Below are 26,477 nucleotides of genomic sequence, written 5' to 3'. Positions count from 1 at the left end.
AAACTCCATCTGCCATCTTTCAGCCCACCCTTCCAAAAGGCCCAAGTCTCTCTGTAGACTTTGAAAATCTACCTCACTATCAACTACTCCACCCATCTTAGTATCATCTGCATATTTACTAATCCAATTTGCCACACCATCATCCAGATCATTAATGTAAATGACAAACAACAGTGGACCCAACACAGATCCTTGGGGCACTCCACTAGACACTGGCCTCCAACCTGACATACAATTGTCAACCGTTACCCTCTGGTATCTCCCATTCAGCCATTGTTGAATCCATCTTGCAACCTCACTATTAATACCCAACGATTTAACCTTCTTAATCAACCTTCCATGTGGAACCTTGTCAAATGCCTTACTGAAGTCCATATAGACAACATCCACAGCCTTGCCCTTATCAATTTCCCTGGTAACCTCTTCAAAAAATTCAAGAAGATTAGTCAAACATGACCTTCCAGGCACAAATCCATGTTGACTGTTTCTAATCAGGCCTTGATTATCCAAATAATTATATATATTGTCCCTAAGTATCTTTTCCATTAATTTTCCCACCACAGACGTCAAACTAATAGGTCTATAATTGCTAGGTTTACTTTTAGAACCTTTTTTAAACAAAGGCACAACATGCGCAATGCGCCAATCTTCCGGCACCATCCCTGTTTCTAATGACGTTTGAAATATTTCCGTCATAGCCCCTGCTATTTCTGCACTAACTTCCCTCAATGTCCTAGGGAATATCCTATCAGGACCTGGAGACTTATCCACTTTTATATTCTTCAAAAGTGTCCGTACCTCCTCTTCTTTAATCCTCCTAATTTCTATCACTACTCTACTTGTTTCGCTTACCTCACATAATTCAATATCCTTCTCCTCGGTAAATACCGAAGAAAAGAAATTGTTTAATATCTCCCCCATTTCTTCCGGCTCAGCACATAGCTGTCCACTCTGACTCCCTAATGGACCAATTTTATCCCTCACTATCCTTTTGCTATTGACATATCTGTAGAACCCCTTGGGGTTTACTTTTACATTACTTGCCAAAGCAGCCTCATATCTTTTTTTCGCTTTTCTAATTTCCTTTTTAAGATTCCTTTTACATTCTTTATATTCCTCAAGAACCTCATTTACTCCCTGCCGCTTATATTTATTGTATATCTCCCTCTTTTTCCGAACCAAGTGTCCAATTTCCCTGGAAAACCATGGCTCTTTCAAATTATTATTCTTTCCTTTCCACCGAACAGGGACATAAAGACTCTGTACTCTCAAAATTTCACCTTTAAATATCCTCCATTTCTCTATTATATCCTTTTCATAAAACAACAATTTCCATTTCACTCCTTTTAAATCCTTTCTCATCTCCTCAAAATTAGCCTTTCTCCAATCCAAAATCTCAACCCTTGGTCCAGATTTGACCTTCTCCATAATGATATTGAAACTAATGGCATTATGATCACTAGACCCAAAGTGCTCCTCAACACATACCTCCGTCACCTGACCCATCTCATTTCCTAACAGGAGGTCCAACACTGCCCCTTCTCTGGTAGGCACCTCTACGTATTGCTGCAAAAAACTATCCTGCACACATTTTATAAACTCCAAACCATCCAGCCCTTTAACAGAATGTGATTCCCAGTCTATATACGGAAAATTGAAATCACCCACAATCACCACTCTGTGCTTACTACTAATATCTGCTATCTCCTTACATATTTGCTCTTCCAATTCTCGTTCCCTATTTGGCGGTCTATAATACACCCCTATAAGTGTTGCTAAACCTTTCTCATTTCTGAGTTCCACCCAAACAGCCTCCTTAATCGAGCCTTCTAGTCTGTCCTGCCAAAGCACTGCTGTGATATCCTCCCTGACAAGCAATGCAACACCCCCACCTCTTGCCCCTCCGATTCTATCACATCTGAAACAATGAAATCCTGGAATATTTAATTGCCAATCGCAACCCTCCTGCAACCATGTTTCACTGATCGCCACAACATCATACTTCCAGATGTCAATCCAGGCTCTAAGCTCATCCACCTTTCTTACAATGCTCCTAGCATTAAAATATACACATTTAAGGGACCCATCATTTCTTATTCTCAGTTTATTTCTTTTCCCTTCTTTCTCTCCTACATATTGGGTCTGAGTGTTTCCCTTTTCTGCCTCCTGCCTCACACACTGCCTATTAGCTATCTGTGTTTGAGTCCCTCCCCCCAACCGTACTAGTTTAAAGTCTCCGCAGTTATTTTAGCAAATCTCCCCGCCAGGATATTGGTTCCCCTCGGGTTCAGATGCAACCCGTCCTTTTTGTACAGGTCATACTTCCCCCAGAAGAGGTCCCAATGATCCAGAAACTTGAAACCCTGCTCCCTGCACCAGTTCCTCAGCCACGTATTTATCCTCCACCTCACTCCATTCCTATTCTCACTATCGCGTGGCACAGGCAGTAAGCCTGAGATTATTACTTTGGAAGTCCTTTTTTTTAACTCTCTTCCTAGCCCCCTGAATTCTCCTTTCAGGACCTCTTCCCTTATCCTAAGGAAGGCACTGCAACGTTAGCATTCATTACGAGGGGACTAGAATACAAAAGCATGGATATAATGCTGAGGCTTTATCAGGTGCAGGCGACGACACATTTGCAATATTGTGAGCCGTTTTGGGGCCCTTATCTGAGGAAGTGCTGGGTTTGGAATGTTCAGAGGTTTACAAGAATGATCCCGGGGATGATTAGGTTAATGTATGAGGAGCATTGTAGGCTCTGGGCCTCGACTCGCTGGAGTTTAGAAGGATGAGAGGGGGGGATCTCATTGAAACCTACCAGATAATGAAAGGCCTAGATAGAGTGGACCTGGAAAGAATGTTTACGTTAATGGGAGAGTCTGGAACCGGAGAGCACAGCCTCAGAATAAAAGGATATACCTTCAAAATGGAGATGAGGAGGAATTTCTTTAGCCAGAGGGTGGTGAATCTGTGGATTTCATTACTACAGACATTGCCAAGACAATGTGTATTTTTAAGGTGGTAATTGACAAATTCTTGATTAATAAGGGTGTCAAAGGTTACATGAAGAAGGTAGGAAAACAGAGTTGAAATGGAAAATAGATCAGCCATGATTGAATGGCGGAGTAGACTCGATGAGCTGAATGGCTTAATTCTGCTCTTATGTCTTATGGTCTTAAGGGATTCACGACCAAACTGTTTAGTCTCCTAGTAGGAAAACTCTCTCATAATGACATTATGTTAAATCTTTGTAAATTAATCTTTTAAGCCTTTGCTTGGGACATATAGTTCTGGGCACTGTACATCAGGAAAGATTTCAAGGCTCTGGAGAGGGTTCAGAGATGATTTAACAGAATGTTATGAGGAAGGAGGATTGTTCCCTCAGGGTAGTAAAAATTATGGGGAGATTTAAAAGGAGCGTCCAAAGTTCTGAAGTGTTTGAATACAACAAACAGAGATAGTTTCTTCTGCCAGAGGAGGTGGTAATCAGTAGATATAGAACAACTGGCAAAAGAACCAAAGGACAAATGAGGACAACATTTCTCCATCACAGTTGAAATGAACTGAGAATGTGATCTGGGGAAAACATGCAAACCTAATCAAGAAAAAAAATACACTCATTTCAGGCACTGTAGTTAATACCCTCCGTACCGCAACTGGCAAAAGAACCTAGTCTACTCAACAGTCGAGTTTTGCTCAACAGCTTGGGCTAATAGCTGCCACACCAAACGAGCTGACACTGTCCTTAACTCTGCAATGTGGGTCATCACAGAGACGCTTAAGTCAACACGTTTGCAGTGGCTCCCCGTCCTCTCTCACATCGCCTCTCCCAGCATACGCAGAAGGGAGAGGATGTTGAAAGATTGGTGCACCATCGAGGCCAACCCTGACCTTCCCATCCATGCTGACTTGAACAATCTGCCCAACATGCGCATGAAGTCCCGCAAACCCTTCTGGTCTTCAGCCAAATCTCTGGAAGACTTTGACCCCAAGACTGAGTGGCACAGAGCCTGGAAAGATGCCAACACCAACAACGAAGAGGTCATCACAGACCCCCACAGTGAAGCCACCGGGATTTGACCTCCATCGCAAGCAGTGGCAGGAACAGGATCCGCACCCTCCATGCAAGAAAGGCCATCACCTGCACAAGTGAGGGGTGACAGACAGCCCTGCCTGCGACTGCGGATATCCAGATCAGACCATCCCACATGTCGTGAATGACCGCTCACTGAGGCTCTTCCTGGTGGCATCAAGGCCATCCACCCAGCAACTGACGCTGCCCTGGCCTGGATGTCTTCCTTTGGCCTACAACTTTAGGCTGTGCACGCCATACACAAGAAGGACTGTGGTTAATCACAGAAGTGAATTCCTTGATCCAAATTTTTAATTTAAAACTAAGTTTTGGGTACAAGCTGTTTCAGTTTGGACAAACTCAAGAGTTAGAAAGAGCTTTCTTCCAGGGAATAGATAGAAATGAAATTGCATCCTCGCATGGTTGTAATGCACCCCGAGTATGAGATATAGTCATAGAGTTGGACAGCACTGAAACAAACCCCTCAGCCTACCATATCCATAATCAAAATTTTCATCCACCAACACCAATCTCATTTAACCACATTGAAATGGTATCCTTCTATGCCTCGAAGGCAGACACAAAATGCTGGAGTAACTCTGCGGCTCAGGCAGCATCTGGGGAGAAGGAATGGGTGACGTTTCGGGTCGAGACCCTTCTTCAGACTGATGTCAGGGGAGGAGGCGGGACAAAGATAGAATGTAGTCGGAGACAGGAAGACTGGTGGGAGAACTGGGAAGGGGGAGGAGATGGGAAGTTAATAACTTCAGATAGTCCATGCTTTCCCTCTCTATCCCCTCCGCCTTCCCCCAAATCTCCTCTGCACTCTCTCCAGCGCAATCACATCCGTCCTTTAGTATGGTGACCACAACTGCACGCAATATTTCAGCTATGGCCTAACCTGTGGTTTTTTCAGACATAACATGTCAGACATGTTTAACATAACATCCCAACCCTTATTTCATGCCATCGCCACTTAAAACTGAGCGAGGTATGGGATTCAAGAGCACAAAACAAAAATAAAATATTTAATCTGAGAAATTTCAAATACAACGATCAAAAGCAAAGGCCCCTAGTCCATACATTACCCAAGACGTAACAGTAAGCTGCATAGGTTTAACAATCTGAGGTTTTGACAACATATTTGATATAAACTATTATTGGTGCGCAGAAAAACCCTTTACAAATAAACTAATTAAACTTGTGTGTCAATTGAACCATTCTATATACCAAACAATAAAGAAGTCTTAAATGTAGAGCACAAACAAATGTTCTTTGTAATATTTCTCTATTTTACAGCAAAATCCAGAAAACTGATTGCATATACCCTGACCCCACCCCGACTACTAAAACCTTTCAACTTTATTATCTTCCAGATAAAGTACAATTTTAACGGTCTCATTCCCCTTCTCCCAATCTGGGATATTTTCTTTAGGTTTTCTATACTCTCTCTCTCTTACACCAATTCCAGAATACAGATAAAAACAAAGTGCTGAGAAACTCAGTAGGTCAGGCAGCATCTCTCGAGAACACAAACAATGTTTCAGGCTGAAGAAGGGTCCCAACCCGAAACGTCACCTATCTATGCTCTCAAGAGATACTGCCTGGCCCGCTGTGTTACTCCAGCAATTGGTCCTTTTTTGGACAGCATCTGCTGTCCTTGTCTCTCCAGAATATAGATCGCTTTTCTAACCCACTGCTAAAAGATAACAAAATTCTTTAAATTCCTTTTCCATTCTACCTCTCTCCCAACTTCATAAACCAACTAAAAGCATCTGTTTCCAATTCTGCCTTCATTAATAAACTCCATTACATGCAATGTAGATTTCCACACACTGGACAGACGAACACAAAGGGTTCTATGTGATATAATGCAAGACATTGTTGAGTAATCATGTTACAAAGCCCTCCAACATGTTATTTGCACTTCTTAAACAACTTCCACAAAAACGTTGAAGAGCAGAAGGCATCAGTGGCTTTGCGTACAGGGGGAGAGGAATGTCAACATATTCAAACGGCACACTTAATTTTATATTTGCTGATTACATTCTAATGTGGTTTAAAAACTAGGAAATGGCATGCTGCAATCAAAGACAAAAGCAGCATTTAGGAAATAGGTTTTACTTATGCAATAACTTAGAGAAATTAGGTCACGGTGGCGCAGCGGTAGAGTTGTTGCCTTACTGCGAATGCAGCGCCGGAGGCCCAGGTTCCATCCTGACTACGGGTGCTGTCTGTACGGAGTTTGTACGTTCTCCCCGTGACCTGTGTGGGTTTTCTCCGAGATCCTCGGTTTCCTCCCACACTCCAAAGACGTGCAGGTTTGTAGGTTAATTGGCTTGGTAAATGTAAAAAAATTGTCCCTAGTGGGTATAGGATAGTGTTAATGAGCGGGAATTGCTGGTCGGCGCGGACCCGGTGGGCCGAGAGGGCCAGTTTCCGCGCTGTGTCTCTAAACTAAACTAAACTTCCGCACTAAAGTTAAAGTTAACCAGTTCACAAACATTTGCAACCTGCAGAGTTGCTTTAGGATTGGTAAACATTTTCAGCTCAATGAAAACAGATCTTCCACATGTCCTAGACCCGATTCTAAACGTCGTGGGAGATCAGACATCTTAATGGCAGAGGAACGTCTCTTACTCTAATATTCTGCGTTACTTGCTGCTCCAATTAGCAAAACTTCCAGCACATTAGCACAGCTAGTAAAGCTGCTGCCCCACAACACCAATGATCCGTGTTTAATCCTGACCTCTGGTGCTGCTTGTGTGGAATTTGTACACTCTCCTGTGACAATGCGGCACAGCGGTAGAGTTGCTGCCTTGCAGTGATTGCAGCGCCGGACACCCGGGTTCGATCTCGACTATGGGTGCTGTCTGTACGGAGTTTGTACATTCTTCCCGTGACCTGTGTGGGTTTTCTCCGAGATCTTTGGTTTCCTCCCACACTCCAAAAACGTACAGGTGTGTAGGTTAATTGGCTTGGTAAATGTTGATTGTCCACTATGAATATCCCCCCATGCTCAAGCAGTAATATCTGGGAGAAAAAAAGAGCACCTTGTGAAAAACACGTGCTTGATAACAGAGCCAACAGAGCGAGGTGCTCATTTCCATGCAATATAATTCTCGTTCAGTCTGAAGAAGGGTCTCGACCCGAAACGTCACCCATTCCTTCTCTCCCGAGATGCTGCCCGACCCGCTGAGTTACTCCAGCATTTTGTGAATAAATCGATTTGTACCAGTATCTGCAGTTATTTTCTTATATAATTCTCTCTCTGTCCCAAGTATCGTGTCACAAGCTTCAATTACATAAAGTATAGCAAATTGTATACAAAAAAAAATTAGAGCAGTGTTAAATGCTTGATGAAAGATGTTTTCAAACAACAGGAACAGGAAAGTTTGAGAGAGAGGATTTCAGGACCTTAGGGACCAGCCTAAATGTTGAAACACAGCTGGCACTTGGTGGAATGAAGGAAGAGAGATACAGACAGAACAAGTTGGATGTTTAAAGGAATACATAATTATAGGAGCGTTGCAGAGCTGGAGAAGGCTGCAGAGATAGTGAGGTGATGTCCAGAGTGGAAATGATCATCGTTAAATTGAGGTACTGTTCACGCGGGAGCCAGTGTAGTTGAGCAGGAACAGAGGTGACGGGTGAGTGGGATTTGGGTGAGAGTTAAGACAATGCAGAGTTTTGGATGAGTTTGTTAATGGAAGGTGAAAAATGAAAATTGGTCAGGCGATCGTGGGTCAGTTCGGCAGATAGTACTATTTATCTACATCTACAATAACATTGCAGAATTTACACAAAAGCTAGTATCATTGTTAATGATTCTATTGCAACAGCGTACTGCTGACAGAAACAAAATCAGTATAACAATGCTCTAATTAATCAGTTTGAATGATAATTGAACAAATGATGGACAGTGTTCAGGATTTGGCAATTCCCCTTTCCATTTAACTTATGAGACATCTGGAGGGATAGTTTCTGCTTTGTTATGAAAAGATCCATAAACAAATGGCACAGAGGGTCACAAGGTGAAAGATTAGACTGGAGTTCGGCAAATTCAGCCAACAGACATCAGAATTTGAAACGCCTGTCTGGAAGAGTGGTGGGATAAATGAGAGGTTGCAGAAGAGGAGACCACACAGCCCAGAATGTATCCAACACACTCCAGCCAATCCTAACACCATCCATCCTCTCTCCACAACCCTGTGCTTTGTTTCTCCTTTCAGATATTTATCAACTTCCCCGTTGAGCACTGCAATTGAACCACTATTAACCACTCGTACTTAACAAATCATAACGTTAGCATGCAGGCACACCAAATTGAGTACTGCCTTATATGGCAAAGTAAAGGAGCACAAAGGTAGTAGGTTTTGCTGTAACTATACAGAACATCCATCGATTGAGATTACACTTGGAGTTCGACATAAAGTTTGGTCCCATTATTTACCAATAGCCCGAGGAAGGTCCCTCCGAGTCCCAAGATGAAGACCAAACCCTCAAAAATAAAATTATTGTTGGTACATTGATTCAGTTCCTTGCTAACCTGCTTGTACCCCTCATGTCCCTTCCTGATGCACAGTAGATCACAATAGCATAGTGAAGGTATTTATTCACAAAATGCTGGAGTAACTCAGCAGGTCAGGCAGCATCTCGGGAGAGAAGGAATGGGTGACGTTTCGGGTCGAGACCCTTCTTCAGGCTGGTCTGAAGAAGGGTCTCGACCCGAAACATCGCCCATTCCTTCTCTCCCGAGATGCTGCCTGACCTGCTGAGTTACTCCAGCATTTTGTGAATAAATACCTTTGATTTGTACCAGCGTCTGCAGTTATTTTCTTATACAATAGCATAGTGGTTTAATTACTGTACGAACTGCTAATGATTCATTGAATGATCAAATTCCACTTTGAAGTCAGTGGAATTTAAGTAATTGAGTAAATCTAGAATCCTTTAAAAAGCAACTGGTATGGTAAGAATGAAATTACCAAATTGCTGCTGCCCATATAGATTTCCAACGTACTTGGAGGAAGGGATTCTGTGGCCCTTATGTAAACTAAGCCCAATGTGGATGACAACTTAACCGTTACCTCAGTTATTGGGCAATTAGTGATGGACTATAAATTCCAGTATTACCTGTACTGGGTGCACCCAGTGAACAAACCAAAACTCAAACGTGTCCATAAATTTCTGATTCAAATTTCATGTGAAACCACATCCATATTGTCCCCATCCCCAAGTCCTTGCACAACGAATTACAATCTGATGAAACAAAGCAAAATGGAGGACCCACCCACTCAATGTACCACCTAATAAAATAAGTCAGCCGGCGGATCTCAAAATGATATGTCTAACCACGTAAAAGTTTCATTTTATCCCGTAGAAAACTCAAAGGATCGGAGCAATTTTAATACAGACTAGACCAAGTGGACCCATTGGGCCCAATCCCTCTCCTCTCCCCCCCCCCCCACCTCTCTCCCTCCCTCCCACTCCATCCCCCTCAACCCCCTTATCCTCTACGAGATAGATTTAAACTTTAAAATGTGAATAACTTTAAAAATATAACACCGATTTCAATGAAACTTCTTCCATTAGCACCAAAGGGACGACGGTGAGTAAGGTGGGCCTAAAATTGTCGCACTATCGTGTACCTTTTTGGCTGTAGTTCAGGAATAAACAAACAAGAGTTTTAGTATACAGATAGATGCTCCTCAACTTACGGTGCTGCGACTTCATGATTTTGCAAACGCTGAGCAATGGCAGCGCGCCGCAGCTCGCTTCCGGTCACGTGACCAGGTGTATTAAATGCGTTTCCGACATACGGTATTTTCGGTTTACGACAGGTTTATTGGAACGTAACCCCATCGCAAGTTGAGGAGCAACTGTACATAAATGTCTCTGCAACCTTCAGATACTTTAACAAAACAGTTTGAGCTATTTATAGCAGCCTCAAGCCTTGAAATCAGAATGCTCTTTGCAATCACACCCAGGCAATGGTGCAACATGCAAAGGACAATGGCTCATATTTCTGTTTATTAACTTGATGTACTTGCTGTCACGCATGACATCCTCACTGTTGAAATAACCACTTAAAAGTAGAGACAGAGTGATACAGTATGGAAACAGGCTCTTCGGACCAACTTGCCCCAGCTACACTCATCCCACTTGCCAGCATTTGGTCCATATCCCTCCTAACCTGTCCTATTCATGTAACCGTATTCCTGTTTCTTAAATATCGGGATAGTTCCAGCCTCAACTACCTCCTCTGGCAGCTTGTTCCATACATCCACTACTCTTAGTGTGAAAAAGTTATCCCTCAGATTCCTATTAAATGTTTTCAATTCCCCTACTCTGGGCAAGAGACACTGTGCATCTACCTGATCTGTTCCTCTCATGATTTTATACACTTTAACCTGTTATGACGTTATGGCCTGTACCTGTAATGGCTTAACCAGTTATGACTTTAACCTTACTCAGCAATATTTCCTGCAGCCCAGCTAAACCAAAAATTTTCATTTTTATTGTGTATTAGTAAGTAGAACCATTTGTGGTAGATGGCACAATCACTTGTAAATTTGTACTTTTAATTGTACGATTAAGTGGTGAAATCAATAATAATTAGAATGAAATAACTTAAAAGACATTTGGAAAGGGTCATAAGAAGGATTTAGAGGGCTATGGATGGGACAAACTCGGGGAAATGGGGCTGGCTTAGATGGCACAGCTTGGTCAGCATGGACAAAATGGGCCAAAGGGACTGTTTCCATGGTCTATGATTCTATGACTATAACTTTTTCCAAACTTACTCCTTTTCACATTCTCTATATGTTCTGAAGTCAAAATGGAGGACAAAATGGCATTCAATTCAAACTCAATGTTCTTTGAAACTATTGGGAAGCACCATTGCCTTAAAAAAAAAGACACAAAGTACTGGAGTAACTCAACAGGTTAGGCAGTAATGCTGGAGAACATGGAACGCTGACATTTCAGGTCAGAACCCTTCTTCAGACTGCTCGAGCTAGATGAATTGTCCCAACCCATATCATCACCTGTCTGAAGGATCCGACCCAAAACATCTCCTATCCATATTCACCAGGGATGCAGCCTAGCCTGCTGAGTAACTCCAGCAGCTTGTGTCTTTTTTTGTAAACCAGCATCTGCAGTTCCTCGTTTCTACTAGGAAAAAAACTGCAGATGCTGGTTTAAATCAAAGGTAGATACAAAATGCTGGAGTAACTCAGCGGGTCAGTCAGCATCTCAGGAGAGAAGGAATGGGCGACGTTTCAGGTCAAGACTCTCCTTCAGTTTGAAGAAGGGTCTCGACCCGAATCGTCACCCATTCCTTCTCTCCCGAGATGCTGCCTGAGCCGCTGAGTTACTCCAGCATTTTGTGTCTATTCTCGTTTCTATTATTGTCTTCAATTTTGCCTGGACTCAAACTAATTTTCTTCCAATTTACTGACAAAGATTAAATACATTTTTCTTCTTTTACACACAAATCTTAAATGCCAGAAGAGGAAAATACGTTGCAGACTTCCTGTTCCACGTAATGAAAACGAGATACATTCCTGTGCACTGGCTTGGCAATAACAAACGTGTACAAACATTCTGGAACTTTGCTACCTGATTCATCACACTGATTACCGTGTGCAAGCAGGACCTACAAAAAACAAAAATCTTGTGGCGAGGTTCTGCCGCCAGTGATATCTTGATCACTTCAATACAATATTTTGCTGTCCGTTCAAAAATGCCGATGACAGGTTCAGATTCTTTTTAAAGTGACAGGTTGAAACCTTAAATGGGGCTTCTATTCCTCCATGAAAGAATTGAAAATGTTGACATGCATCTCTTGGCTTGGGTGAGTTATAAAGTTTTAAAGGGGGAGTTTAAAAGGTATACTGAAAAATCCTGCAGCAGCTGAAAGTCATGAATTCATTAACAAAAGTAGAACAGTTAAAATGTAGAAACATATAATTGCACATGCTGCATAGTACACAAAAGGACACAAAGTGCTAGAGTAACTCAGCAGGACAGGCAACATCTCTGGAAAACATGGATAGGTGGCGTTTCGGGTCAAGACCCTTCAGACTGATTGTGGGGCAGGGGGGAGGGAGGAAGAAAGCTGGAAATGAGAAGAAGCAGGACAAAGCGCGTCAGTTAAGAGGTTGACTCAGGCAAGGGTAATTTTTTAACAAGCAGATGGTTGGGGGAAAAAAAGCCAGAGGGAAGAACAATGGGTGCGAGATATGTTTGAAGAGTTGCTGGAGATAAATAAAATCTTATTGCCAGTTTATTTTTGAGTTATAGAGCTGTACAATGAATATGCCTGCATTTGACCCATAGCCCTCTAAACTCTTCCTATCCATATATCTGTCCAAATGTCTTTTAAAAGTAATTTGCTCTGGCAGCTCGTTCCCGATTTGGTCTACCCGCTGAGTGAAAAAGGTGCTTCCCTTCCACCTTTATCTTAAGGTTATTCAATTGATCAGAAGCCTTCCTTGGAGCACTGTATTTAGTTTGAGCAATGATCCTCAAGGATGCTACATTGGCCTTGGAAGTGATGCATCACAGATTCAACAGCTTTTTGATTTAAAACTTTAACCAATAATAAAAATCTCATTAATCCTACATCCTCTTAAAATATGTAAAAACATTTATGTTGGCAAAAACATTCATGGGAATTGAACAAAGGTGGAAACAAAGTAATTGAGTTATGCATTAGGTGTGGTCTGAATGGTGAGACAGGATCAGAGGGAGTAAAAGCCTTCTCCTGTTCCCATATTTAGACAACAAAAATTAGGACACACAGTTACTGCACCCCACTACTATTACAATGCAGTCCTTGGAAACCTGTTAATCAGAGATGGCTTCCCATACATTTGGACAGATTTGTTCTCTAATCTTTTTTTAGGTTACGTGTAATTTAGCCTCAAGAAAAGTAATAGCATGCTTGGTTTCTACACACCCAACTGCAGAATAGCTGACTGAGATAACCTGCTATCTAGTTGATATTCCTTGAGAAGAACTCCCAATTTACTGCAAAATGTTGGAGTAACATTTTTTAAATCGCTTTTATACCCGTAAATCTAGCACCATTTCTAGTTGCTCTAAAAATATTCTAACATTGGATTTTGTCTCTGGATCTGCTATATGCTACACTCTTTATCTTTCCCTGAGCTCGGCCTACTATGCTTATGGCTTGATTGTATTTATGTATAGCATTATCTGACTTGATTGGATAGTATGCAAATCACAGCTTTGGTACATGTGATAATAGTAAACCTAAATCTAAATCTAACTTAGTAGGTCAGGCGGCATCTGTGGAAGGAATGAATAGGTGACATTTCAGGTCCTGAGTTACTCCAGCACTTTGCACTTTACACAAAATTCTAGCATCTGCAGTTCCTAGTGTCCTGCTCTACTGCGCTGCACTGAATAGTGGACCATCAGCTCTTTCAAGGTTTGGTTTTACCAATGTTATGATGTAGGGGGAGGGGACCTGCGAGGAAAGATACGTTTAAAACAAGCCAATTCTCATGCCCGAATGGAAATCCACAGGACTTTGAAGGCAAGGATGAAGGCAAGGATCTGATTTGCTGTTCCCATGTAAATAGCCAGCTAACACTGAAAACTTCAAATTCAAACCAATAAACTATCAACAAGTCCTATAACTGAATTAGATGAAGTATTGTTGATATTTTTAGAAATATTGCTTAAAAAATAGAAAGTTGTGTTGCTTCCTCACACCTAACATGCAGTTCAGAAAGAATGACCTCACCCAAGGTGGCAATATGTAACTTGGAAAATTCATTATTCAGCACCTTTAACAGGTTCAGTGCGTCAATGTGCTTTAATGCCAACCCAAGTCTAGCCAGTTACAGATGTAGGAAAGACAGCTGTCAAATTCTCATAACAATGAATTAATAACCAGATCATCTTTTTCCATGGTAATGCTGATCGGGAGATAACCATTCATTAGTACACCATGGACAACATAAATTAATACATTAAACCATCACTCAGTAAATATAAGCTGTTTCTATGTTCTCTGTTCAATTAATGTTTTGGAAATGAAATAATCACTCTTACTAAACAATTACAAGCTTGATGCGCTGAAAAATTCTCTTGGCGCAGGTCGCTTATTTAAAACAAATAATAAGTGTTAGAAGCTCTAAGGTCTGTCCACAATAGGTTGCAACCATTTTTAAATGGACTGCTATATGCACTAATAGATATTTCAACTAGGTTGTTCAATTGAATATAGTCAAACATCAAAAAAGACACAAGCTACTGGAGTAACTCAACAGGCCAGGGAGCATCTCTGGAGAACATGGACCCAAAATCTCGCATATTCAAGTTCTCCAAAAATACTGGGTTACGCTAATCTTTTTGAGATTAAAAGGTTTGTCCAGTGTTAGCATTTTGTCTTTTTTTGTAGACCAGCACCTCCAGTTATTTTAGTTTAATTGAGAGATATGAGTGTGGAAATGGACCCTTTGGTCCAGAGTCCACACTGACCAGTAATCCCCACACACTAGTTCTATCCTACAGACTATGGAAAATTTACAGAAGCCAATTAACCTACAAACCTACACGTCTTTGGAATGTGGGAGGAAACCAGAGCATCCGGAGATAATCCACAGTCACAGGGAGAACGTATAAACTTCGTACAGACAGCGCCCGTACTCGGGATCGAGCTGCTGTGCCACTGCGCCGCCCACTTGTACCTACTCTATAGTCAAACATCAATCATATTAAAGGTGCTCCTCAACTTACAATGGGGTTACATTCCGATAAGTCCATCGCAAACCGAAAACATCGTACGTCGAAATGCATTTAATACACCTGATCACGTGGCTGGAAGCAAGCTGCCGTTGCCCAGTGTTTGCACCATTGTAAAGTCAAAATATCGTACGTCGAAGCATCGTTAGCCGGGGAGCAACTGTACTAAGTAGAGTATTTCTTTAAAGTAATTATTTCCCTTCTTTCAATAAAATTGCAGCCCTATAGAGAAACTAGGTCTTCCATTTGACGGCTGGCCCAAGTGCTCTGTAAACGATCTCAATAATAGATGGGCAGTACTTATGATGTATTTTTACGCAATACTTGGCTGCAGTATCCAAAGAAAAACCTTTTAATCTCAAAAAGATTAGAAAACTTCAGCACTGGTCAAGCTTCCTGAGGCAAATCACTTTTGTTTTAAATGCAATCTTGATACTTGGCAAGATCAATGAAGATGATAAAACAATGCGTCACATCACAGGGCATGGTTATCTAAAAAGGGAACGGGAGATCCACTCCAGTGAATAAGCAGTGTAGGAAAATAACTGCAGATGCTGGTACAATTCGAAGGTATCACAAAATGCTGGAGTAATCTCTCCAGAGATGCTGCCTGTCCCGCTGAGTTACGCCAGCATTTTGTGTCTATCACAGAAAGCAGTTGTCTCCATATATATAAAATACAGGAAAAGCCACTGATATTTAGATTTCATTGGGGGAGGGGGGGATGGATGTTTTTGCATTACAAGTCAGTGACCCTGCCAATAATAAACAAACCTCATGGACAAGCAGAAAATAAATCATTGATCATTTAAATGTGAACAAACAAGAAATTTCAGAAATTACATACACAGAAAACAACTTATTTGGTTGATCCTTCCTATATCAGCTGTTATTGATACTTCCTCCAATTCTGTAACATTAGCATTCCACATCTAAAATGCTGCAACCCCTCTCGACTGCCAAAACCCATGCCTTCATTAGTTCCCCTAAGCAACCAGCACTTCTCAACCACACACAGGCTTCAAGTAACTAAACACATGGCAAGTGTCATCTTCAATCACACAGAAAATCCAACATAGCTATCAATCTAAGAACATTTAGTTCTCTTGCCTGAACAAATTTACTTTTGAATCTTAATGCTGCTTGAAGACCTCACTGTGTACATTTTTCTCACCCAACACTGAGCTTGCTTGTTGCTCCACCAACCTGATCTACGATTGATGGCTGTTTCTTTCGACACTGAACTCCACTACTAATGGCTAGTTCTACAGTTCATGTTCCTTCAAACTTCCTCCCAACAGACTTTCCATGTGTGCCTCAGACCTAAACTACAACCATCACTATCAACACCCCCCCCCCACTCTTATCCCACTCTACCTAGGCCTTCCGTTCCACTTTCATCCAAGTAAAAATGTCAATACTAGATGGCATAGCTTTAAGACGAGAGGGGCAAAGATTAAAGGAGATGCACAAGGTAAGTTTTTTTTATATGCACAGTGAGAGATGGGTATACGCTGCCTGGGGTGCTGATGGAAGCAGATACAAAAGTGGCATTTAGATAAGTTTCAGATAGGCAAATGGATATGCAGAGAATGGAAGCATTCGCCTCACGGAGATTTGCATAACGGCACTATGTTTGGCACGGGCATTGTGGGCTGAAGGGCCTGTTCCTGTGCTATATTTTTAATTTTCTATGTACCACTGACATAGCTGATCTCAAACCCAACAAAGGGCAGTTCCACAAAAGGAATTAAACAGAGGGCCTTAGCTCAAGGGCTAGATTCTTGGATGGACCTCACAACATCATACCCTAAACCAGCCACAGAGGATTGTTTAGATCTCACAAATAAAAAGCACTGGCTATCACGTTGGCCCCTGCTCGTCATTCCAGAGTCAAGCAATCCAGGCCTCATGAATCTCTTCCAAAACATTGATCATTCCTTTCCCAGAGCAGCTGGATTCAGCTCAGAATTGCCATCCGTATAGTGTGGCCAAATGAACAAATGCCATCTTCCCCCACTGTAATTCACATTGTTGAAACATTAATACACCCTGGGGATTTAGTCATCAAATTGATTTGAAAATTTAAACTAATTGATTTCATTAAATGTCAACTAAAAGCAAGATGGAAAGGTGAAGATTATGATCAAAGAGGACTTTTGGATAAAATTATTTCTTAATCACATGACCTTCAAACAGCAGCAAAGCAAAGTCCGTGACTACATACACAGTAAGCTCTATCATTGATAACAAAGAAATTATAGCATGGCCCTTTCAAAAATATTAAATGTTTGAGGAATAAAAGCTTGATGCAATATGTAGGATATATAGTCAAGAATATTTCTCCAAAGTTTCAAATTTTCCTTTCTGTATTTGAAGATAACCTGAACTTCCAAAAACTCAGATCAGAAGGTGGATTATTTAGAAAATTGAAATGGCAACCCATAATTTCCTTTATAAACTATCCTGGATTTTAAAACAATTACACAGATGACCTCTGAACAGACATTTTGTATAGAACTAATCTGCAAAGCAATCTATCATCATCCATGTTATACTCGTTCTGACAGTGCTTCGTCATACAGAACACAGGAAAAGGAGGCACGGAGACGAAAGATGTTATATATGAGGACGGAGTTCAGCAGAAGGAATAAGCAATTCAGATTAAAGTTGTTCCAGTTTAATAGGGGTGACACGGTGGCGCAGCGGTAGAGTTGCTGCCTGACAGCGAATGCAGCGCCAGAGACCCGGGATCTATCCTGACTACCGGTGCTGTCTGTACGGAGTTTGTACATTCTCCCCATGAGCTGTGGGCTTTCTCCGAGACCTTCGGTTTCCTTCCACACTCCAAAGACACGGGTATGTAGGTTAATTGGCTTGGTAAATGTAAAAATTGTCCCTAGTGGGTGTAGGATAGTGTTAATGTGCGGGGATCGCTGGGCCGAAAGGGCCTGTTTCCGCGCTGTATCACTAAACTAAATAATTAGTCTGCAGCAAAATGCAAGTTCCTTTGGCATTGCAAAGCAAATGAGAAGTAATTAGGAGTGAGATTATTTATAATCAATGACTCCAAAGAGCTTCCCCCAAAGAAGACAGTAAAATCTTGCATTCTTTAAGAAACCCAACAGACTGAAAGCACCAAGTTCTTAGATGGCGTCACTCATTTTTTTTTTCCCCCACGGATATTACCACATTCCTTACATTGCACTTGTGGCATGGAGCAAGCAGAGGGAGAAGATCTACCATTGAAAATTTGCTCTGACCCAGCACACCACGCAACATTTTTCAAATACACTTTATCCCTCAACAGGAGAATGTTCACAGAAATACAATTTTACTTTTGCCGTTTTGTTTACATTAATCTGTTACAATCAACCTTCACAGACAACCCCTTTGAAGTTTGAGATCAACGGGAGGGGGGAGGGGGGGTGTGGGGGGGGGGGGGGAGGGAAGCCAGAAGAATAGAGAAAACTTATACATGCTCTAAAATGTACATGGTACATTTGCAAAATAAAATAAAACAAGCAACCCTTCAAACTGCGGCACGGATCTGAGGACCAAAGTAAAGTACTCAAATTTAATTATCTTCTGGTTAGGAGCGCCACTCTGTCGCCTCCCCAGTTAGCTGCCACTGGAATGGCATTCTGTCAAAATTCAAAGTTGAAAGAGATTGTTTGGACGTAAAAAGTTGCACTATTTAAATAAACTTTTTTTTTTACATGAAACTGCCCAAATCTAATTTGATTTCCAAACTTCTTTTCTCCCCTTTCTTTGCAAAGGGAGTTAACCATTCACGTTTTCTCAAGTTATTTCCTTCCCATTGACAGCGCACCAGAACCACATGAAAAGATTAGCATGGCCTTCCTGTCCCCACCACAGACCCCGACAAGTGCCACACTGATCCAATTATTGGAAAGTGCATACAAGGATCTTGCATTTCTGTTGAAAGGTCGGTGGTCCAAAATATTCTCCACACACGGTGGCACGGTGGCGCAGAGGTAGAGTTGCCGCCTTACAGCGAATTCCATCCCGACTACGGGTGCTGTCTGTATGGAGTTTGTACGTTCTCCCCGTGACCTGCGTGGGTTTTCTCCGGGATCTTCGGTTTCCTCCCATACTCCAAAGACGTACAGGTTTGTAGGTTAATTGGCTTGGTAAATGTAAAAATTGTCCCGAATGATTATAGGATAATGTTAATGTGCGGACCCGGTGGGCCGAAAGGGCCTGTTTCCGCGCTGTATCTCTAAATTAAATTAAACCTGCTGTTTGCCAAACTGCCCTGGCATTTTCTGTTTTAGCTACGTTTGCTTTCAAAACGGTGAAAATGTCCCAAAGTATTTCATTGGAGGAAAAGATAACAGAAGCTGATGCCAAGATAATATACAAGCTATTTTAAATCAAAATGTTGTACAATGACGTACTTTTGAAGGGGGGGGGTAAGGGAAAGGTGTAAGGGAATTCCAGAATTTGTATAATGGCAGCTGACCAGTTGGCAATGGTGGAGGGTGGGCAAGGAACCAAAGTTGGAGCTACCTAGAGACTTGGTGAGTGCTGGGGCCATGAACAGATGGGAAATACATCATGGCTTAAAACAGATTGGGAATATAGGTAAACAAGCACAGTGGTAATGGACCCCAGAGCAAGCAAACGAACTTCCTGTGAAGAAGCATGATTAAGAAGTTTGCAATGCTCCCAAAGTGAACACTGTGGGCAACGGCGATGTGGAAAATTCTGGGCTACAGGAAGACATCAATCAAGGGGTTAGGACGGGAGAGAAATGGTAAGTATGTCAGCCAGAAAAAAGTATGCTTACGCATTTGAGGAGGGCTAACGAGATACGGTATACAGTAAATGATAGAGTGCTAAGAAATAGGAACAAAGGGATCTTGAAATATGTGCCCATAGAATCATACTTTAAGAGCTCAGCACTTTAAACCCCCCTGTCATTCCCAATCTGACCTTTCTGTCCTGGGCCTCCTCCATTGTCAGAGTGAGGCCCAGCGCAAATTGGAAGAATTTTGCCTGGGTAGCTTACACCCCAGCGGTATGAACATTGACTTCTCTAACTTCAAATAGCCCTTACGTTCCCTCTCTCTCCATGCCCTCCCCCATCCCAGTTCTCCCACCAGTCTTACTGTCTCCGACTACATTCTATCTCTGTCCCGTCCACTCCCCTGACATCGGTCTGAAGAATGGTCTCGACCCGAAACGTCACCCATTCCTTCTCTCCAGAGATGCTGCCTGTCCCGCGGAGTTACTCCAGCATTTTGTGTCTACCATAAATATACAGGACAGGCGTATAAAGTGGTTAAGGTGGTCTTTATTGGTCAAACAGAATACAAGATCATATGGTCATAAGCAAAAGCAAATAAATTGCTGGAAGCACTCTGCAGGTCAGGTAGGCATCTCAGGAATGTATGTTGGGGATCCTTCAACAAAACTCATGAACATCTAATGAAGAGTTTTAGACCTGACACGTTAACACGGTTTCTCTTTCCACAGATGCTTTCTGTCCAACACATTTCTTTGGGGGAGAGGAAGAGGAGAAAGGGTCAGGAACTCTACCATAAAGGAAAGCAGAAAATGGGTGCTTTCAACAATTAACAGACCCCGCATTTCAGTACATAAATCTCCTTCTGATATACTTTGCTGCCATTGTGCCAAGATGATTTGGACAATCCCAGGATCTACAACTGGGTTTGAGTCACAGCTGAAGCAGAATGTGGAAGACCAAGCAAATTCAATAAGAATTCTCTTGTTGTCAGCTTCCCTGGAGAAATATTCCAGCATTAAAATAGGATTGTAAGCCAGTCAGTCTTTCAAATCCAGTTAGCTACTGGGGGGTGCACATCATCCACAAAATGATCCACTTTACCACTTTCTTCTTTTCTCTCAACATGGTTAAAAAGATGAGAACAAAATCTCACATTGGGAAAGCTAAAGAGTGTCATAAACTGCAAAGTTAAAATTCATATGATGTTCACACAGGCATGAAGTTTTACATCTCTCACATGTGCACGATGGCAACAGATCATTGGGTATTGATCATAATCTTTTAATCTGGCTTGTTTGAATTTGACACGAGGCTGAAGTTTTACTAAACATTCTGTTCTTGCAACAACTCTTGCCCTGAAGGACTTGCAAGAATACTTTACTTCACTAGTGCCTTGCCGCTTTATTTCTACCAAAGCATTCAAGACCCGAGCTCGGCTTTGAATCAAGAGTAATGATCTCCAATGTATCTGTATCAGTCCATCACACAGATCAGACTTCCTACCCATTGACTCCATCTATACTTCACACTGCATTCCGGAAATGCGCCCAACACAATCAAAAACCTTTTCCACCCCCGGTCATTCCCTCTTCTCCCTGCTCCCATCGGGTAGAAGATACAGAAGTTTGAAAGCACGCACTGCCCAACTCAGGAACTGTTTCTTCCCCTCTGTTAACAGGCTTCTGGAATCGAGGGTGTAATCCTAATCTTCCAACCTACCTCATTGCAGACAATGGATTTTTTCCCTCTGGCACAGCATTGCTACAATGCTGAGAACTATATTCTGCACACTGTATTTTTCTATTCTCTTTACCCATTGAATTAATAGTATTATCTGATTTGCCAGAAAGCACACAAAGCAAAACTTTGCACTGCTCTTCGATACATGTGACAATAAACATAAACCAAAAGAAATTAAGGAAACATATAGAAAGGTACAAGCCTGGAGTAACAACACCATCAAATTTCCTATAACTAAGACAATATAGACAAGTCCACAAAACACTCATTCTCAATTCTGTTACACCCAAGACTATCCAATCTCCCACTCATTTGAGGTTGGATTGGCGACATGTGTTCATCTCCGAAATTCATCAGTGCAGTAATTTCTAAGTAGATATAAAATGTACTTTTAAATAAATTTCATTTTTTGAAGTTGATATGTCAACCTCTAAAAGAGCACATTTCTGTTTTTCCTAACTAATTAGTTCCTAACTAATTAAGGCTGAAGGAGACCTGAAGACAACGTGTAAGTCCTGCACAAAGTCTTTCCAGCCTCTAAAGTTTTCACAAGCTCAAATATATTTATACACTCAATACAAGTCCTGTTTCTATACATGCCAACAGGGGTATCAGGCAGGACCAATAATGTGATTAAAGAACAAAAGGAAAATACTGCTGCTGGCTGCGAATCTAAAGTAAAAGAAAATTCTGGAAACACTCAGCATGTCAAACAGCATCTACAGAGAGAGAAAGTTTCTGGTCAATGACCTTGGACTATTTGATTACTTTAGCTGATGCTGCTAAATTGAAAACACGTTGTAGCCTCGTCACAGATATTCCTTCAGACTGCAGTGTTAACAGCCTCCCATGGATTAATTGCAAGTTTACATTGGAAAAATACAAAGCTAACATTTTCATGTTAGTATGCTCTAGTTTTAAGGGCATATTCGCCAATTAATAACTGAATCATAGGAATTCCGCAAAAGAAATTCACAATCCTCCCATGAAATCCAAGGTTATAATATTATTCTGGATTTCAATTCATGGGTTTTGCATCAAATATCTTAACAGACAAGACTGGAAGGTCTGTCAATGATAGCAAAAAAAAAACAGGAAGTTTCTCCATTTCCAATTCTACCGTGTAACGACAAATTCTCATATTACAAGTGTGTCATCATATTCAGTACAGATAATTTTAAATGAATAGCACAAAAAATAAGGTGATTTTTTATTAGTTTGCTTTTGATCAAGTGTTCCTTTCAAGCTGTATTGGTCAGCTTTGATACCATCTTAAAATTGTCTTCAAGAACTAGATGTGTGTCTGTGTGGTGGCAATCAACAACTAAGGCACACAGCTGTGTGCTGTGCTGTTAAACTACTGCTTACAATTTCCTGTATGTCGAGTGCAGAAAATTCAAGGGAATCTTTATCAGGAACACTGTTTAAAAATGTATGGTGCAATATTTGCTGGATTAAGGCTTTATGGTCTTTCTATTCTGAAGCAAGTCAAAAACAACGCAAGTTGAAAGACTGCCAAAGCAAGCACATACGTGATGTGAAACCTTCACTAAACAGCACAACACTGCACACAGCATTTCAACCTTGTAATTCAAGCTTTAACAAAAGGGTAAGGTCCTTTTCCAAATTTTTTAAAAAGCCTAGCTGAAAGCATGCACAAAGGAAACCATTTAGAACGTTAACTGAAGCCAGGCAGCATTAACCTCCTGTTTCCTATCACAAGACCTTGCTCGGCAAACAGAATAGGAAAGCCCATCATAACATAGGTTGTGAAAAGATACTGAATACTTGACTATAAACTGAATTATTGCACCAAAACATAGCATGTAGCAACATAGTTCATTATATAAAAGGAAAACGCATATAGAAGTATACTTTGTACCTCACAGTACATGCGTTTTGATGATCCTTAATTATCAAATATCCAATTTCCTTCTATGCAATGACATGTTTAAAAAAAACATTCCAGCTACCACAAATAGTTTGACCAGTATATTTTTTTCTGCAAATGGACTTTACCAGGTATTTTGAGAGTTCAAAGTCCCTAAAAAAAGTTTGGGTAAACCAGACACTGTCATCTTCTAACATGTTCTTTCATATCCAACTATGTTTACATTAATTTTAAAATGCAAATTCTTGCTGTTACTCTGAAAAAGTTGGGATTTTTACAAACAACAGTACCACTGATTCCAGACCACACATGTTTAAGTTCTTGTCTAGAATTTAAACCAATTTTAAAAATCTTCAATCCTGGGAATGATGAATGTAATGGAAATTCCTGCATAAGGAAAGTATTATACAAGGTAAGAAAACAAACCACATAAAATTTAAAAAGTTGCACAAGCAAAAACTATAATAATTAAGTACTTTTGACAAGCACCCTTTCCACGATAAGAGGGGACATTTCCATCAAGCTTCTTTGTACACTTAAAAGTATCAGATCAGGAAAATACTTTTAAAAATGCTTGCCAAAACTACCTTCTAAACTAAATAAACTCTTCGTCACAATAAAGCTCGTGCCTTTTAGTTTCAATACCAACTCAAACCTCATCTACTTCGATCCATTCCCTTCATGAGCTACGCATTAGCCCGTGTTTACAAAGAAATGCCTAAGGATTTTCTTTCTAAAAAGTTCCTACTGGCAACTATTTGTAGATGTTTTTACCGATCCAACAACTATCATAACTTTTTACACCCCAATTCCAGAATGCCATTTCTTTGTAAACACGGGCTAATGCGTAGTTTCTTCCTATGTTAAACGTTGTTGGATTGTTAGAGGAAATGCTATTTCCACAATTTCTATTTTAACTTTTTTTTTTAAATGAGGGGGGGGGGGGGGGGGGAAGTGTGCCATTTTCCATTCAATTCCACAGATGACAAGACGGTGGGCGTGGAAATGTGGAAAAGGAGCTCACGCTAACAACATCGCTTGACAAACAACCTACAGTTTTTCTCTCTCCAGCCATAGAAACGTTTAAATTATTAAATGCATAATTCTGTACAGTAAACAAACTCGGCGAGATTGCCCCTCCCTTTAAACCTCAATTGCATAATCTAACAGTGAAACTAAAACCATCTTTGATAGGGCGATGGGGGAGAGAAACATAAAGTGACTGAGAGAGAAGAACTCTTCTCTCTCGATGGGGAGAGAAACATAAAGTGACTGAGAGAGAAGAACTCTTCTCTCTCCCCTGATTTTTCCTCCACTCTCCATGCAGGATTTGAATCGACTTCATTCCCTTGTATCTCCCACTAAACTAGTTGCTTACATCAACGAAACGATCACTTGAAGCAAGAAAAATAATGGGTGGGGAAAAAAATAATTAAACAAGAGTGAAGTTATTCACTGCCAAGCCAAATTTACGATAGATGTCACATATGCGCGCGCAAACACACATTTCAATACATTGTGTTTTTTGTTTTAAATTAACATCGGCACTTTATTAAAGGCAGAAACAAAATGTTTTAAAAGTAAACACCCCAAAGCTTGCGAAGGCCAGGTCAAGAATTGGTTGCCACTTTAGAAACTCGAGTGCCTCCTCCGTACACACTTTCAATTTCCCCGCCCTTCAGATTTTTTTTTAAATGGTGTTTCTATTTGGAATTTATATATATATATATATATATTTTAAAAAGGATGCTCGGCAATGCCTTACCTTTTTCCTGGGACGATGAAATAACCTCATCCTCTTTGCAGACCTGCGTTATAATGGACGTGCTGTCCATCGAACAAGCCCTCGGCCGCCGGGCCCTGCCTCGCCTCCTCTCTCTCTCTCTCTCTCTCCTTCAGAGAACGCACCGAGGGAAAAATAACCCCCCCTACCTCCCCTCCCTCCCCTCCAGGGGAAAAATAATAATAATAATAATAATAATAATGTATATTATTATATACAAGATCCGAGCGCCCAGAAAAAAAGGGGAGGCCACGTCCTTATAATACAGAGAGAAAAAAATTACAGGAAATATATTTCCCTTTGCAACTTTTTTTTTTCGTGTTGTTGTGTTAAAAAAACCCCCACAAAAACGGTTCTTCCACACAATCAAATGATTTTTTTTAAAAATAAAAAAAATTAATAATTGTCAAGTCAGTCCACCATTTAGATTAACGTTGATGGGTGGAGAGATATATATTTTTTTATATATATATATATATATATATATAAAGAGAAAGGAGATTCAAAAAATAACCGCCTTCGCGCGGCCCGGGAGAGGAGACGTGTCGCCAGGGCTGTCCGGCGGGTGAGTGTTTGCTGAGGAGAAGGAAAAAAATATAATAATAATAATTTTCTTCTTCTTCTTCTTGTTTTTCTTCTGTTCCCCCACACACGCAAAAAAAAAAAAGAGAAGAGAAATCCTTTTGGAAACAGAGAACGATGAAAAAAGGTGTAGGAGTTAGTTAGTTTGTTTGTCTGTTTGTCTGTCTGTCTGTCGTGGTGCCGAGCGAGGCCGTGGGTGTTTTATCCTCGGTGGTGGCGGTGGTGGTGGTGGTGGCGGCGGCGGCGGCCGGGCTGGCGGGCGGGCGGGCTGCTCCTCGTCGGGGGTTTTTTCGCTCTCCCAATATGGAGGAGCTCGAACTTCTCCAAAAAAACAACAAGAAAATGTGCGCCGTCTGTTTCAAGAAACCCTCCTCACACTTTTTTTTTCCGCCTTCTCCTTTTTTTCTTCCCCCCTCTTCCTTTCCCTTTTAGGAGGGTTTTTCCCCCTCCTTCCTCCTCCTCCTCCTCCTCCTCCTCTCCTCCTCCTCCTCCTCCTCCTCCCTCAAAAAAAAAAAATTCGCTTCAATTCAAAAACAGCAAACTCCTGGTCGCGAATTAAAGGAGATGCCAGCGGCGGAGCAGTTCAATCCAAGTCATTTTTTTCCAACCTCTCTTCCCTTTCCCCGTGCCTCTTTCCACAACCCACTCCCCCACCCCACCCTACCCTCCTCCCCTTCTCAGACAAAAATAATAATAATAATATTAATGGTAATAGTCCAGGCAGAGAAGAAATCCGAGCTGATGGTGTGTGTGTGTGTGTGTGTGTACGCAAGGCACACACACACACACATAACTCATAAACCAGCCCTCACCCCCGCCTCCTCCCAACTCCACCACAACACACTGACTGCCA

General features: G+C 41.3%; 1 protein-coding gene across 2 annotated transcripts in view; it reads right to left on the bottom strand.

Moving 5' to 3' along the window:
* The window catches only part of ctdspla (CTD (carboxy-terminal domain, RNA polymerase II, polypeptide A) small phosphatase-like a), a 212,982-nt gene extending 186,918 nt beyond the window's left edge, over positions 1 to 26,064 (bottom strand). For both annotated transcript variants that reach the window (XM_078426255.1, XM_078426265.1), the window contains exon 1: positions 25,025 to 26,064. In XM_078426255.1, the coding sequence (XP_078282381.1) occupies positions 25,025 to 25,094 (70 nt within the window). In that variant the 5' untranslated portion in view covers positions 25,095 to 26,064. The remainder of the gene's footprint in view (positions 1 to 25,024) is intronic.
* Positions 26,065 to 26,477: the final 413 nt, after the last annotated feature.

This window comes from Rhinoraja longicauda, chromosome 2 (assembly GCF_053455715.1).
Source record: "Rhinoraja longicauda isolate Sanriku21f chromosome 2, sRhiLon1.1, whole genome shotgun sequence".
In the NCBI taxonomy this organism is placed as follows: Eukaryota; Metazoa; Chordata; class Chondrichthyes; order Rajiformes; family Arhynchobatidae; genus Rhinoraja; species Rhinoraja longicauda.
The sequence above is the reverse complement of the archived record's forward strand: the minus strand, read 5'-3'. Positions and strand labels throughout refer to the sequence as shown.